This window comes from Equus asinus, chromosome 8 (assembly GCF_041296235.1).
Source record: "Equus asinus isolate D_3611 breed Donkey chromosome 8, EquAss-T2T_v2, whole genome shotgun sequence".
Taxonomy (NCBI): Eukaryota; Metazoa; Chordata; class Mammalia; order Perissodactyla; family Equidae; genus Equus; species Equus asinus.
This window is the reverse complement of record NC_091797.1, coordinates 27773369-27786907: the sequence shown is the minus strand read 5'-3', so window position 1 is coordinate 27786907 and position 13539 is coordinate 27773369. Positions and strand designations below refer to the sequence as shown.

The following is a 13539-nucleotide window of genomic DNA, read 5'->3' as shown; positions in this document are numbered from 1 at the left end:
ACCTCCCTGGGATTTCACTCTTGCCTCCATATTTCCAGGGACAGAAAGAATTTCCTGGGCCATGTGGAATCATGGCCACAGGGAGGGGTGGAGCTGTGAAATTTGAGGGGCCAGGGTTCAGCGAGATGAGAATTAAGAATGATAATAAAAATCACCACCTCTCAGGCACCCCGCCCCCCAAAACTGGGCTGGACCTCTGACACGAGTCATTTAACCCTCTCACCCACCCTGCACTGTGGTTCATTGTACATCGCCACCTTGCAGACGAGGAAGGCAGGCTCAGAAAGGCCAAGTGACTTGCCTGAGGTCCCTCAGCCGGTTCAGCAGTACAGGGTGGACACCTCACAGCCCAGTCAGTCACCCCTGAAGTCAGTGCTCCTTCCGCCTTCCTAGGCTGCCTATGTACCCCACCGTCCGGTTGAAGGGGGAAGATGTGTGCAATAATTAGGGGATGAAACAGGGAGTATTATAAAAATAAAATAATGAAGCCAACTTTCCCAAGCGGCCTGAGGAATAAATGTTGCTGTGCAGGTGGGAAGACAGATAAGTTCATAGAGGTCAGAACGATGCAAGGTGCCTTGTATTGGCACGGACTGTCAGGGTGCGGAAGTGAACCCCATGCGCTGGGTGGCAAGGAAGCCCTCTTGGAGGATGTGGGCCCTTGAGGGTGAATAAGATTTGGAGAGGGGTCGGCCCAGTGGCGCAGAAGTTAAGTTCGCACGTTCTGCTTCGGCAGCCCCAGGTCTGCTGGTTTGGATCCCGGGTGTGGACCAATGTACCACTTAGCAAGCCGTGCTATGATGGGTGTCCCACACATAAAGTAGAGGAAGATGGGCATGGATGTTACCTCAGGGCCAGTCTTCCTCAGCAAAAAGAGGAGGGATTGGCAGCAGATGTTAGCTCAGGGCTAATCTTTCTCAAAAAAAAAAAGAAAAGAAAAAAGATTTGGAGAGTGGACGGAAGCCCAGCAGCTGGAGGTTCCCACCCCCTGGGGCTGGTGTTGGGGACAGGTATATATTCGGGCAGGCCTTGGCTTGAAGTGCTGGACGGTAACTTGGAAGCAGGCCTAACCCCCTTCTGTGTGTCCTAGGAGTGGATTTTCGGGTCAAAAACCTGCTGGTGGACGGCAAGTGCTTTGCCCTGCAGTTCTGGGACACGGCTGGCCAGGAGAGGTGACAGGCACTGTCTATACTAGAAATATTGGGACCTGGGCTGAGCCCGGGGTGTGGAGGGGTGGAGGGCAGCCCAACATGAGCAAGAGGAAACCGAGTGCAAAAGCAGCATCTGCCCTTAAGGATCCAGGGGGTCGGGAAGGAGAGATGGGTCCAGCTCCAGTGGGGGACACAGGGCAGCAGACCCAGAGGCCCCCTCGGCCTGGCAGGGCATCTGTGAGAGCCATCCCAACGTGGCCCACAGGGACAGCTGCCCAATCGCTTGTCCTTCTGAAGACACTGGCCTTCCGCTTTCCAGCTGGGCAGTAGTGAGCAAAACACAGAAGGCACATCTTTGACCCAGCGGTTCCACTTCCAGAAATTCATTCTACTGATAAACTCACACATGACTACAGTGTCAGAGGGACAAGATCGTCCACAGCAACATCGGCTAAATTGTGAAAGATGGGAAACAACCTAAATGGCATCAGTAGCGGACCGGTTAAGTCAGTCAGGCTCTATCCACACAGTGGAATATTACGAAGCCACAAAAAAGACGGAGGACCCTTTTTATGGACGAATAGGGAAACACCTCCCAGCCATTTTATTAACGGGAAAAAGCTAACTATAGACTACTGAATATTAATAAGTATAGTGAGCGTTTTACACCATATTTATGTTAAACAGGGGAAAAAGGGTATGTGTATGTATGTGTATATTATATATGTATGTCTGTGTATGCTTATATACATTTATGTATATTCATAAAATACTTCTGGAAAGATATTTAAGAAACTGGAACCCCTGGTCAATTCTGGGGAAGGGGATTGGGTGGCTGCAGGTTGGGGGTGTCCTCGAGGGGACAGACTTTTCGCTGGGTGCCCTTTGGTACCTTTTGAAATCTGAGCCCTGAGCACTATCACCTGTTCAACACTAGCTAGGCTGTAGGAAGGAAAGCACACGCACGCTCTTCGGGAAGCAGTTAGAAGCAGGAGAGGTTAATTCTCCCGCTTTGCGGATGGAGGGGCTGACCCCCAGAGAGGCCAGGGCCTGGGGTCAGCCCACCAGGCCTGGCCTCACGCAGACTCTCTGGGCCACAGGTACCACAGCGTGACGCGGCAGCTGCTCCGCAAGGCTGACGGAGTGGTGCTCATGTACGATGTCACCTCCCAGGAGAGCTTTGCCCACATACGCTACTGGCTGGACTGTCTCCAGGTGAGCAGATGGCTGATGGAATTGGCCCCAGTTTTTGGAGTCAAGAAGGAACTTGTATCCTGACTATTCCCCCCTTTTCTCCCAGGATTACAAATGACATGACAGATATGTGGGTGACATGACCCACTAAGGGCATGTGGCTGGATGGGCTAGGAGAATAGTAGTATAAAGAAACCACAACCACATAGTATAGCCTCCAAAACAAACTACCTCCTTTGTGCTATGAACATTTCTTTCCTGCATACAGCTCTGTGACATCTTCTTAACACCTGGGAATAATGAATTCTAGTACCACTCTAGGTGATAATTCCTCTATCCACACATCTCTAGTTCTTTCCCCTATGTAGTTAATTGATAGGCATCTATCAAAATTCTGCACTAGGTACCAGCACAGCAGAGAGGTATGCAGTAAGACATGCTGTCTTCTCTCTAGAAGTTTCCAGTCTAGTTGAAGAGATGCAAAACAAGTAGGATAAGATAATGATGAGGGGAGCTGGGCTCTGGGGTCTGACAGGACCTAGGTTTGAATCCCAACTACCCACCTCCCAAACTCTGTGACCGTGGGCCAATGACTTAACCTCTCTGAACTTCATTTCCTGACTTCTCTCATAGAGGAATTTTGGGGATTAACTGATATAATTGCCTTCAGCAGTCCCTGGTATATAGTAAGCTCTCAGTAAACAGAAGCTGTTATTATTATTATTATTGTCCATGCAACAATTAGGAAATGATCCACGCAGCCCAAGTGCTGGGCTGTTCAGCACAGGCAGGAAGGGAGGGACCTGGGCAGGAGCAAACCAGGAAGGCTTCCTGGGGGAGGAAACTTTGAGGTGGGCCTTGGAAAGTGGGTGACATGTTTTCAGGCAGAGGGAGGGACAGACCCCCTGCAGATGGAGGGGGAGGCGTCAAGGCGGAAGGGTGTGGAGGGAGTGTGACGTGGAAGGTGGGTGTGTGTGTGGGGAGGAGGCGCATGCCCAGCTTCCTGGAGGGCAGGTCCAAATCCCCCAGGGCCTGGCACACAGCAGGCGCTCAGCGTGTGTGGCTGAGGGCGTGTGTTCTGTGTGCAGGATGTAGGGTCCGGCGGGGTGGTCATCCTTCTCCTGGGAAACAAGATGGACTGTGAGGAGGAGCGGCAGGTGCCCACCGAGGCTGGGCAGCAACTGGCCCAGGTGAGCACCCGGGCGTCGGACCCTCCCCCAGCCTGCACTGGGCACACCCCTCCCCAGAGGGTGGTGCATATGTCACCCTGGCCTGGGCACCCGAGAAGGACCCGTTGCTCATTCCTGCCCCTGCCCCACCAAGGGCCAGGTCAGCATGGACAGCAGCCTGGCCACCTCTGCCCCCACCCACCCCTGACTTAGACCCACATGTGAGGCTGTAATGGTGGGCACAACATTGAACCTCACTGTTGAATTAGCAGATGCCCACACAAAGTCCTAACAACAAAAAACATCCTTAGAGTATAAAGGTTTCAAAAGCGTCACTTAAAATTCCCAATCAAATCTTAACTTTACCTCTGGTCTCTAATCAACATAACATTCCTTCTAATTTATTCTATCTTAAGACCCAAATTCTTGCCTGGGAAGATGGCATCAAAGGCCCCACCACCAGACAGTGGCTACTACTTATTTATGAATAGACTTTGACCACATCCCGGAAAATCTAAAGAATAATAAAGAAGGGAAAAAGAGTCATGCCCCGGCCCGCCTCGGACACCAACCCTTGTGGCATTTCCGTGTTTATTTCCTTCCTGTTTCTCCTCTCATTTCTCATAACCCTGAGGTCATCACTGCGGCTCCTGGTCGGCGGGAGTTTTTTCCTCCTGAAAGTAGTGGCTCCTCTCTTTGACATAGTTCTTCCTTTTCTAGCAACTTATCCTGAGGAGAGAATCAGAAATAAGGATCCCTGAGAGAATAGCGTCACGGATCCCCGTACATAATGTATAATCACACTTGTTTATATGAGGATGTTCCTGACAGTCTGATTTATAAGAACAAACATTTGGCAGCAGTTGGTGGTTAAATTGTGGAGGTTCCTGGGAGAGGCTAGCATTTGCCATAAGAATCCCGTCTTGGAAGAATGTTTAAGGGTGTGGAAGAAATACTCATAAATAATGTGAAGTCAGAAAGGCAGCTGCAAGTCCTGGTATAGGTTAGGTTGAACCCTATGAGATGACTGATATTTGACTGTTTGGGGCCCACCAAAACGGCAGTTTCATAGGGTCTAACCTAACAGTATGATGACATTTAGTGTCCCACCCTCCAATAAAAGGTTATGTAAAACGGAATGGAAATACATACTCAAATACTAACAAGAGTGGTTTGCATTTCGTACTTATACTTTTTATGCTGTATTTTCCAATATGTCCTCCAATTATTTTTAAGATTAAAAAAACATAGCTAATGGTTTACAAATGTCCCCAAGGGGGCCAGCCCTGTGGCCTAGTAGTTAAGTTCAGTGTGCTCCGCTTTAGCAGTCCAAGTTTGGTTCCTGGGCGCAGACCTACACCACTCCTCAGTGGCCATATTGTGGTGGCAACCCACCTACAAAGTAGAGGAAGATTGGCACAGATGTTAGCTCAGGGAGAATCTTCTTCAGCAAAAAAAAAAAAAAAAAAAAAAGGGACCCAAGGACATTTCTCCAAGTGGGGCCACAGGCTTCCCACTGACACTCTGAAGGCTGTGAAGTGTTTCCGAGGTGGCATTTTTGACACCTTGGCCAGCCAGGGTGGAGGGGCAGTGGGCAGAGGAGTGAGGATGGGGACCTGGGCCACATGGACACAGGGCTGCCTCGCCTGCTGGAGTTGGCCAGGGGACGTACCAGGTGTGATGCTGTCTGATGGCCAGGCCTTTGGTGGGGAAGGCTGCCGCCTGGACTCTGGGTGGTCTCCCCCAAGGCACCCACACCCCTGTCTGTCTGGCCTGCAGGAGCTGGGGGTCTCCTTTGGAGAGTGTAGTGCTGCCCTGGGCCACAACATCCTGGAGCCCATGGTGAACCTGGCCCGGTAAGTGCCACCTGCTGCACCCCACCCAGAATCCTCTTGTGTGAGATGGGACACCTGTGACATCACAGAGCTCCCCAGTCTGGGGAAGGAGAGAGAGCACTGTGTGGGGAGTCTTCTCACTCCAGTTCTACCAGTCCCATTAGCTCCATCCCCTCCCCAAAGTCTCACGTCCCCTCTCTGAGCCCCAGTGTTCTCATCTAAGTGCGGCAGGAGAGTCACTCCCCTACCTCCAACCTTCTAGTGACTTCCACTGGATTTGGAATAAAATCCGAATGCCTCACAGTGGGCTGCATCGTCTCCAGAGCCATCTCCCCTGTCCCCCTGTGCCGTGTGTGCACTCGATCTCTCTCTCTCTCTCTCTCTCTAAGCTTCAGCTGCTCAGGGCCCTTCCCCAACTGCGCCCCCTCCCACCACTGTTCTGGATCACCGTCCTCTGTCGTGTCCTTCACAGCCCTTCTTGATGAGTCGTAATTGCACAGGCATTTGTTTCCTTGTTGCCTCTGCCTCCCACATGAGGCCGCCCGCAGCTCCGGGAGGGCAGGCCTGGGTCTGCGGGGCTCTCCCCTCCCTGCTCCCGGGGCTGTGGGGCTGGCACAGACCAGGTGCTCCATACGTGGATGAAGTGAGTCGGGGGAGGGTATTGGACCGGAGGATCTCTAAGCCCCTGCTTTGACAAAGCCGCGAGGGTCACCTTGTTCCACTGCACCCCGATCCGGCCGTGACGGCCTCCAGAAGACAGCTGCTCGGGGCTTCCCTTTGCTTTAGGATAAAAGGCCGAGTTCCTGAATGTGGCTTCCAGGCCCACAGAGCCCTGAGCCCCTGCTGCCTCCAAGGCTTCTTTCTGGCCACTCAGTCCTGAGGCTCTGGGATTTAGAGCAGTGCCCGGCGCACAGCAAGTACATTGTGAGCGAATGCACGCATGCATGAATGAATGAACGAACGAATGAAGGAGCTTCCCTCGCTTCCCCCACCCTCAAGGTCTCTTGATCCTGTGCCTTTGCCCTCTGCCTGGAGTACACCCCTCTTTTCTGCTAGTGAACGCTTGTCCACTGCTGAGTCTCAGCACCGACTGCCGCCTTCGTCCCTAGATCTCTCCAGGACCTGCTGTGAAGTCCCCCTCTGTGCCTCTCCACTCCTGGGTCCTGACCACCCCTTCTCCTCTCTGCCTCCCTCACCACTCAAGGCAAGGACATGTGACTTCATGGTCATAATCAGAGTCCCTTTCGTGGTACCTGGTGCACTGTAGGCTGGAAAGAATGCCAGGAAAGAGACAGAAGGCCGAGTCCCTGTGGCCCGGTTTTCCTGGTGCCGCATGGAATGCCGAGCAGGGGCAGAGCAGCTGGGAGGGGAAGCTCAGGAGTCCAGCCCCCCAGCCTCCCAGCTGCACTCCAGGGCCCCTCCCTGCTGCCCCTGGGAGGTGAGAGAGAGGACTGATGCCTGGGTGTCACGCAGGTCACTCAAGATGCAAGAAGACCGCCTGATGGGCTCCCTGGTGAAGGTGGCCCCAGAGAGGCCGCCGAAGAGAGCTTTCTGCTGCTTCTGACCACCTGGCCTGACCAGGGTAGGACAGCCACCCCTCAGGGGCCTCCTGTTCCTCAGCTCCTGTCCCACCTTCCCGGACAACGACAGAGAGGGCCAGTCCAGGAAAACCATCCTCAGATCAGGACTCGGATTCCAGGGGTGACACTTAAGCTGCCCTTTGTGCTCCAGAGAAGGACTTTGCTGAGTAAATAAGGCTTGGAGGGTGTTGGGGAGGGGGGGAGTTTAAAACTTTTAAAGAATGGGAAAGTCTAGAAAAACAACTTAAGGAAAATACGCCACACATCTCTGAGTAGTAAAATTATGGGGTGAATTCCTGGGGGTGTTATTTTCCTTTTTATATGTATTTGTATTTTCAGGTCTTCTACAGTGACTGGGTATTCCTTATATAATCAGAAATAAAAATAAATGCTGAGAGGAGGGAAAGAGACTTCTCAAGGAGCTTGCTTTGGTGCTGATTATGAATTGCTCTAGCCTGTTTATTACAAAGCACGCTGTTTACGAAAGCAGCGCCACTGTCCGTGCCTGGCACAGCTGGTGGCCCCTGCCTCACTCATCATCTGTCTGCAAGCATGAGGTGTCTTCTGCGCAGAATCCCATTCCTGGGGAGCAACAATGTTCTGATGGCCCCTGATATGCCCCCTCCCCAACCCCCGGCTCCCTGAGCCCCAGCCCCACTCCCTTTCCCCAAGATCTGCCTCTAAGGGGTCACATTCGGGGATCCCACCCCCACCCCAATGCCGTGGTGTCCCCTGGTGCAGCCCCCAGCCCTGAGGTGCAGCTGGGTGCCCTTGGGGTGCAGCTGGGGTGTGGCTGGTGGGGCCTGGGGAGCCAGGGGAATGGGATTCAGCTCACTCATGGGCTTCTCTTTGGGACTTTTGAGGGAATTCCCAGAATTGCACAACATTTGCCTCCCGAAAGGTATGCGTGACAACCCGGGGCTGCGGTTGTCAGCGCCCTGGGGGAGCTTGCTTTGAGGGGCATAGGGAGATGGCCTCTTGGTGCTGGACCATCTCCTGTCACCTGTGTTTGCAAAAGTGTTGTCTGCCTCCTCTCACCGTAACCCCAATGAGGCTCACCATGTCAGAGTCCAGTGTGTGCAGGGCGCTGAGCTGGGAACCTTGTGGTCATTCGGGTGCTGGTGAATTCCTCAGCTGAATCAGAGGAAACCCCAGTGTCATAGAGAGACAAGCCAAGACAGCTCAGGAGACAGACGGGCAGAGAGAGAACGGAGGGGAAAGAGGGCAGGCAGGTGATAGAGGACAGGGCCTCCAACTTGTTTAATCAAGGTCTCTGCCCTTGGCCCCTGTCCCTCTGCTCAATTCCAAAAAGGGAGGCCTCAGCAGCAGGGAGCTCTCTGTCACTAGAGGCATACAAGCAGAAGCCAGGTGACACTTGGTAACAGGTGAGGTGGAGAAGATTCAGGCATCAGAAGCTACCAAAGGTTGGATCAGATGTCCTCAGTGGACCCCATTCAACCTCTAGACCATCCACAGGGTGATTCCGTGACCTGCCAGTTCTCTTACCAGCCACCCTTGCTGATTCTTTCTTACCCCCACTGTCTTCTCTGTTCCTGGATCCTCTCCGTCAGCACACAACCGCCTCCTGCTCTGAGTAATTTCTAGGCCTGTGGTATGCTCAGAGAAGACAGAGACAGAGACTGAGAGACAGAGAGACATGGAGAAGCAGACTGGAGTGAGTGATGCCTGGCCCTGGGCGGGGATGGGGGGGTGGGGGACAGGTCCTGCTGTTGCTAATGGCCCTCTCTCTGGCGTCTGGGGACCTGGCAGGCACCGACATCTCTGTCCTGTGGGCCCTCGAGTTAATGAGGCAGGTAGGCAGGGTGTGATTCCTGGGGGAGCCAGCAGAGCGGATAGAGCCCCTGTCCCTTGGGGGACCTGGTACAGAAGTGGCCCCCGGACCTGTCCCCGCATCTCAGCTCTGCCCCGGCCTCAGGCAGCTAGCTCAGGTTCCCTAGAGGTGGGGCGCAGGAAGCGACGCACACCTGCCCAGAGCCCTCTCTCGGCTTTCCCTGGCTCGATCCAGCTTCTGTGCAGAGAACAGTGGTGGAGGGGAGGCCAGCCTCTCCCGGTGTCAGAGGGCTCCAAGTCAGCAAGCAGGGCTCAGGAACCACAGAGCAGCACAAGGCAGGCGAGGAGAGCCCCCGGAGGGACTCAAGCTGGACTTCAGAGCGAACTTCCAGGCAAGCGGTGAGTCCTCGGGGCATGTCAGCCAAGGGGCCTCTGGTCACAACTGAGCTTGAGGCTGATTAAGAAAAGGAGGGTGGGACTGGGCTGATGGGGCTCAGGATGTGGAGTGAGGGGGGAGGGCAGGGATGTTAGGGCAGAGAGCTTTGGGAACTAAGGGTGCGCAGGAGCAGAGCAACGGCCTTCATTTACCAAGCGCCTACTCTGTGCCAGGCGCTGTTCTGAGCACTTAACTTGTGTTACTTCATTTAATCCTCACATCAACCCTATGAGATTGGGCCTATTATTATCCCATTTTACAGACGAGGAAAGTGAGGCACAGAGGACTGAGTAACTTGTCCACAGTCACACAGCCAGCAGGTGGTGGAGCGGGGTTTTGAACCCAGGCTGCAGTGCCCACAAGCTTGACCACGTAGTCATGGAGCTTCTTAGAGGCAGGAAAGGAAGCTTGGGTGGAGCAGGGGCCCGGTCCCTCGAGCCTTTCTTTCCCTCTCCCCATCCCTTCTTCTTTTTCCTCTGCCTTTCCCGCCCCTCCCCTTCCTTCCAGGCATGTCATTGGCAGGCAGGCCTGGGCCAGGTGGAAAAAATATACAGTAACAAATGCAGAGAGAGTGGCTTCATTACAGCGTCCCTCCAGGGCAGTTAGGGTGTTGGCCTGTCCCTCATTCCTCCCTCCCCTGCAGGCCCTGGGGCAGTCTGAGACCCCACAGAGAGTCCGCAGTCTCCGGTCTCTTCTGAGCTGCCCTCAGGCAGGTTGATGCTACAGGGTCCCCGAGACCAAGCAAGTCCCCCAGACAGGGCTCTGCAGGAGGGGCTCCGGGGACCCCCAGTCCTTGCTCCGAGCCAGCTAGAGAGGGGTCTCTCCAGCCCTACCCCCAGTGCAGGAGGAAAGGGAATGGGGACTAGAATTAGGACCCCACTGTCTTGTTTGCTGCCGGATTCCCAGAACCTGGCTCAGGGTAAACACTCAGGAACTATTTATTCATTGAGTTAATGGGCAAGTCTCTCCCCACTAAAGCTGGGGGTCCTGGCCCCCAGGCGCAGGTTGGGATGTCTAGACCCCACCTCCCAGCTTGAGTCCTCTCAGTTGGGGGTTCCCCATGTCTTCAGCCTGTGGGAAGGAGCCAGGGTGAGGAGGAAGATCCGACAGCTGGGGTGCAGTGCTTGCCCCTACCCTGTTAGGTACCAGCACAGCACTACCATAGAGGGTGTGGTTCCCAAGGTGGTCTGCCCCTTACAGTCATCGGGGATCTTTCAAAAATGCCAAAGCCCAGACCAATTAAATCACGTCTTCGGGGGTGGGACTCAGGCATTTGTTTGTTTGTTTTGTTGTTGTTGTTGTTTTTGGTGAAGAAGATTGGCCCTGAACCAACATCTGTGCCAATCTTCCTCTATTCTGTATGCGGGATGCCACCACAGCCTGGCTTGATGAGTGGTGTGTAGGTCCGTACCCGGGATCTGAATCCATGAACCCTGGGCCCCCGAATTGGAGCGTGTGAACTTAACCACTATGCCACCAGGCCAGCCCTAGTATTTTTGAAACTCCTCAGATGATCCCAATGTGCAGAGAACCACTGCCTGGGGCTTTACACCTTCTGGAAACCCTTGCGTATCCACTTTCTTACTTGAACCTCAGATAAAAATCTGCCTGTTTCACAGGTAGGGCAAGGTTTTGCTCAAAAAAAAAAAAAAATATATATATATAATATTTATTTATCAGATTCAATTCTTACTCCCTGCAGAAGTTTTAGAGATAAATTAAAAAGAAGAAAATGAAAATTACCTGAATCTCACCTTTTAGTGGCAGACCCTGTTGATGTGTTTTTTTTTAAAGATTTTATTTCTTTTCCTTTTTCTCCCTAAAGCCACCCAATACACAGTTATACATTCTAGTTGTGAGTGCCTCTGGTTGTGCTGTGTGGGACACCACCTCAGCATGGCCTGACGAGTGGTGCCATGTCCGCGCCCAGGATATGAACCGGCGAAACCCTGGACCGCCGAAGCAGAGTGTGCGAATTTAACCACTTGGCCACGAGACTGGCCCCTGACATGTGTTTTATTTTCTTTATTTCCTCACTTTTTGAGAGTTGAGGAAACTGAGGTAGAGAAACATTAGGTAACATTCCCAGGGTCATGGAGCTACCCAGGAGCAGAGGTGGGATTGGAACCCAGACTGTCGAGGAGCCTGTCCCATCAGGTTGTTGTGAGGTCTACAGGGGCTAATGTCCGCCAAGGGCACCTGCTGTGTGCAGGTGTCTGGGAGAGGAGGGGGCTCCGCAGGGAAGGAGGGGCGGCCCTCGGGTTGGTCTCTACGCTGTCCTTGTGTGTTTGGAGCAGGAGGATGGAACCCAATGTCACGTTCACCGCGAGGCTCACAGCTACACCCGAGCAACGGCTCCGACTCATCTTTGCTGGGGCCTGCGGCCTCATCCTGCTGGTGGGGCTGCTGGCCAATGGGCTCATGCTGCTGGTGGTGGGCCAGGGCCCCGGCACCCCTCGCCCGCTCCTCGCCCTGACCACCAGCCTCATGGTGAACATCACGCTGTCTGACCTGCTCTTCCTGTCCTGTGTGGTGCCTGTGCTGCTGCTGAGCTTCCTGAGGCATGACTGGTGGCTGGGCCAGGCCGTCTGCACCACCAGCCAGGCCACCAACAACGCCACCATGTTCTGTACCTTCTACAGCATGGTGGCCACGGCCCTTCTGCGCCACGTGGCAGTGGCCCGGCCTGACGTGGCCCTCCCATGCAGCCAGGGTGCCCGCCTGCTGCTCTGTGGGGCCATGTGGATCCTGGGCCTCACTGCTTCGTTGCCCAACTGGCTGTTCCAGAGAGTGGTGGTGGAGGAGGCAGTGCGGGCCCGGGCCTGCCTCTTGCTTCTGAGCCCTGCTTGGACCTCCTGCTACTTCACGCTGCTGGGGGCTCTGGCCTTCCTGCCTTGCGTGCTGGGCCTGGGCTGCTCTTTCAGCCACGTGGGCTGGCTCCTGTGGACACGGCCACGGGGCCCCGTCGGGGAGAGCATCCAGGAGCACCGGGAGAACACGGGGCTCATCCTTATAGTGCTGCTGGTCTTCGTGCTGATGTGGGGGCCCTGCTCCGTGCTCGGCTATGTAGCGGCCATGGGTGGCCTGCCCGCCACGCCGACGGCTTTCGTGACATCCGGCCTCTGCACCATCCTGGCCTACTCCAATTGTGCCGTCAGCCCCATCCTGTGCTTCTGTCTCTCCCGTGCCTTCCGGGCAGGGCTCAGGAAACTCTTCTGCAGGCCGATGGCAGCCAGGCACCCCAGGGGTGTGGGAGGGGCTGGTATGGTGATGGAGCCCATCCAGCCGGGCCATGACAGGGCCCCAGGAGGCCTATGGGGTCTGGCTGGGGTCTGAGAGGATAGGCTGAGGGGAAGGCTGAGAATCAAGAGAGACGGGAAAACCCTTTAGCGATATTAGAGCCCGTCCCTTCCGTTTTACTGGTGAGGAGACTGAGATCCAGAGAGGGCAGGTGGCCCAGCAAAGGTGACACAGCAACTAAGTGGCAACCAGGTCAATGTTTCCATTCTACCTTGGGGCTCACAGACCCACAGACTCTACTACTTTCCAGTTGTATGACCTTGCACAAATCCCTTAACATCTCTGTGCCTCAGTTTTCTCATCTGGAAGATGCGATAATGACCGTCCCTTCTTCACAGGGCTGTTATGAAGATAAACTTACTTAACACACGTAAAGTGCTTAGAAGAAGGCTGGTGCTTGGTAAATGCATGTGAGTGTTGGTCATTACTACTATTACCATCATTTATTTTTATTAATTCAGGGGCATCTGAATGAGTAGACAAGAGGGTGGTAACGGGACTTCAAAGGGTAGAGAAGCAGGTGGAGGAATGATCTGGGGGCTGACAGCCTGGGGTCCTGATTCCTAAAGGCCTGGGGATTGAGTGGGGCGAGGGGAGAGGCCAGCCACAGCCTGGGTGGGGCTCACAGCCTAGGAGAGCCTTTCAGCCACCTCTCCCTTCCCTGCCTGCACCGCCCCCCCCCCCCCCAGCTCTGTCACACCCACCTCTCAGCCCAGTAAGGGACACGAAGGCAACACAGAGTGAGAGTCCGGGCCTGCGAATTTCTGAACGCCTTCCTTTCTTCCCTGTAGTTTCTCTTCCCAGCGTGGCTGGGGCAGGGACCCTTTTGGGGCCCCTTTCTTCTCTCCAGAGCCGACTGGAGGTCCCCACCCCCCTACCCCTATCTTCTCTGAGAAATTCCCAAACTCCACGCCCTCCCTCTGGCCCCCTGTGGGCAGGCCTCAGGCTTCTCTGCTGGCCTGGGGACTGGGGAGATTGTCTATACTGAAATTCCCAAGACGACATACTCTGCTTGGTAATAGGGTTACAGCTAAACACACACGCACGGGCTCTGTCGTCGAAAAGTTTGAGAAATGGTTGAAC

The 13539-nt window shown here is 54.4% G+C and overlaps 2 protein-coding genes across 3 annotated transcripts in view; both read left to right on the top strand.

Annotated features, from left to right (window-relative positions):
- Positions 1–7350, top strand: part of RAB44 (RAB44, member RAS oncogene family) — a 30083-nt gene extending 22733 nt beyond the window's left edge. Inside the window, exons 10-14 of one of the 2 annotated variants that reach the window (XM_014830989.3) lie at positions 1091–1172; positions 2252–2366; positions 3434–3535; positions 5294–5370; positions 6823–7350. In XM_014830989.3, the coding sequence (XP_014686475.3) occupies positions 1091–1172; positions 2252–2366; positions 3434–3535; positions 5294–5370; positions 6823–6913 (467 nt within the window). In that variant the 3' untranslated portion in view covers positions 6914–7350. The remainder of the gene's footprint in view (positions 1–1090; positions 1173–2251; positions 2367–3433; positions 3536–5293; positions 5371–6822) is intronic. The other variant, XM_044776574.2, reaches the window with a different exon arrangement.
- A 3999-nt stretch (positions 7351–11349) lies between these two features.
- Positions 11350–12675, top strand: LOC106824509 (galanin receptor type 3-like). The gene has a single exon (XM_014830812.3). It carries the CDS (start codon positions 11458–11460, stop codon positions 12490–12492), a length of 1035 nt encoding a protein of 344 aa, XP_014686298.3. The 5' UTR covers positions 11350–11457; the 3' UTR covers positions 12493–12675.
- The last annotated feature ends 864 nt before the right edge of the window (positions 12676–13539 follow it).

Coding starts and splice junctions, on each gene's coding strand:
- LOC106824509 (XM_014830812.3), top strand. CDS start 11,458: ATGGAACCCAATGTCACGTTCACCGCGAGGCTCACAGCTACACCCGAG.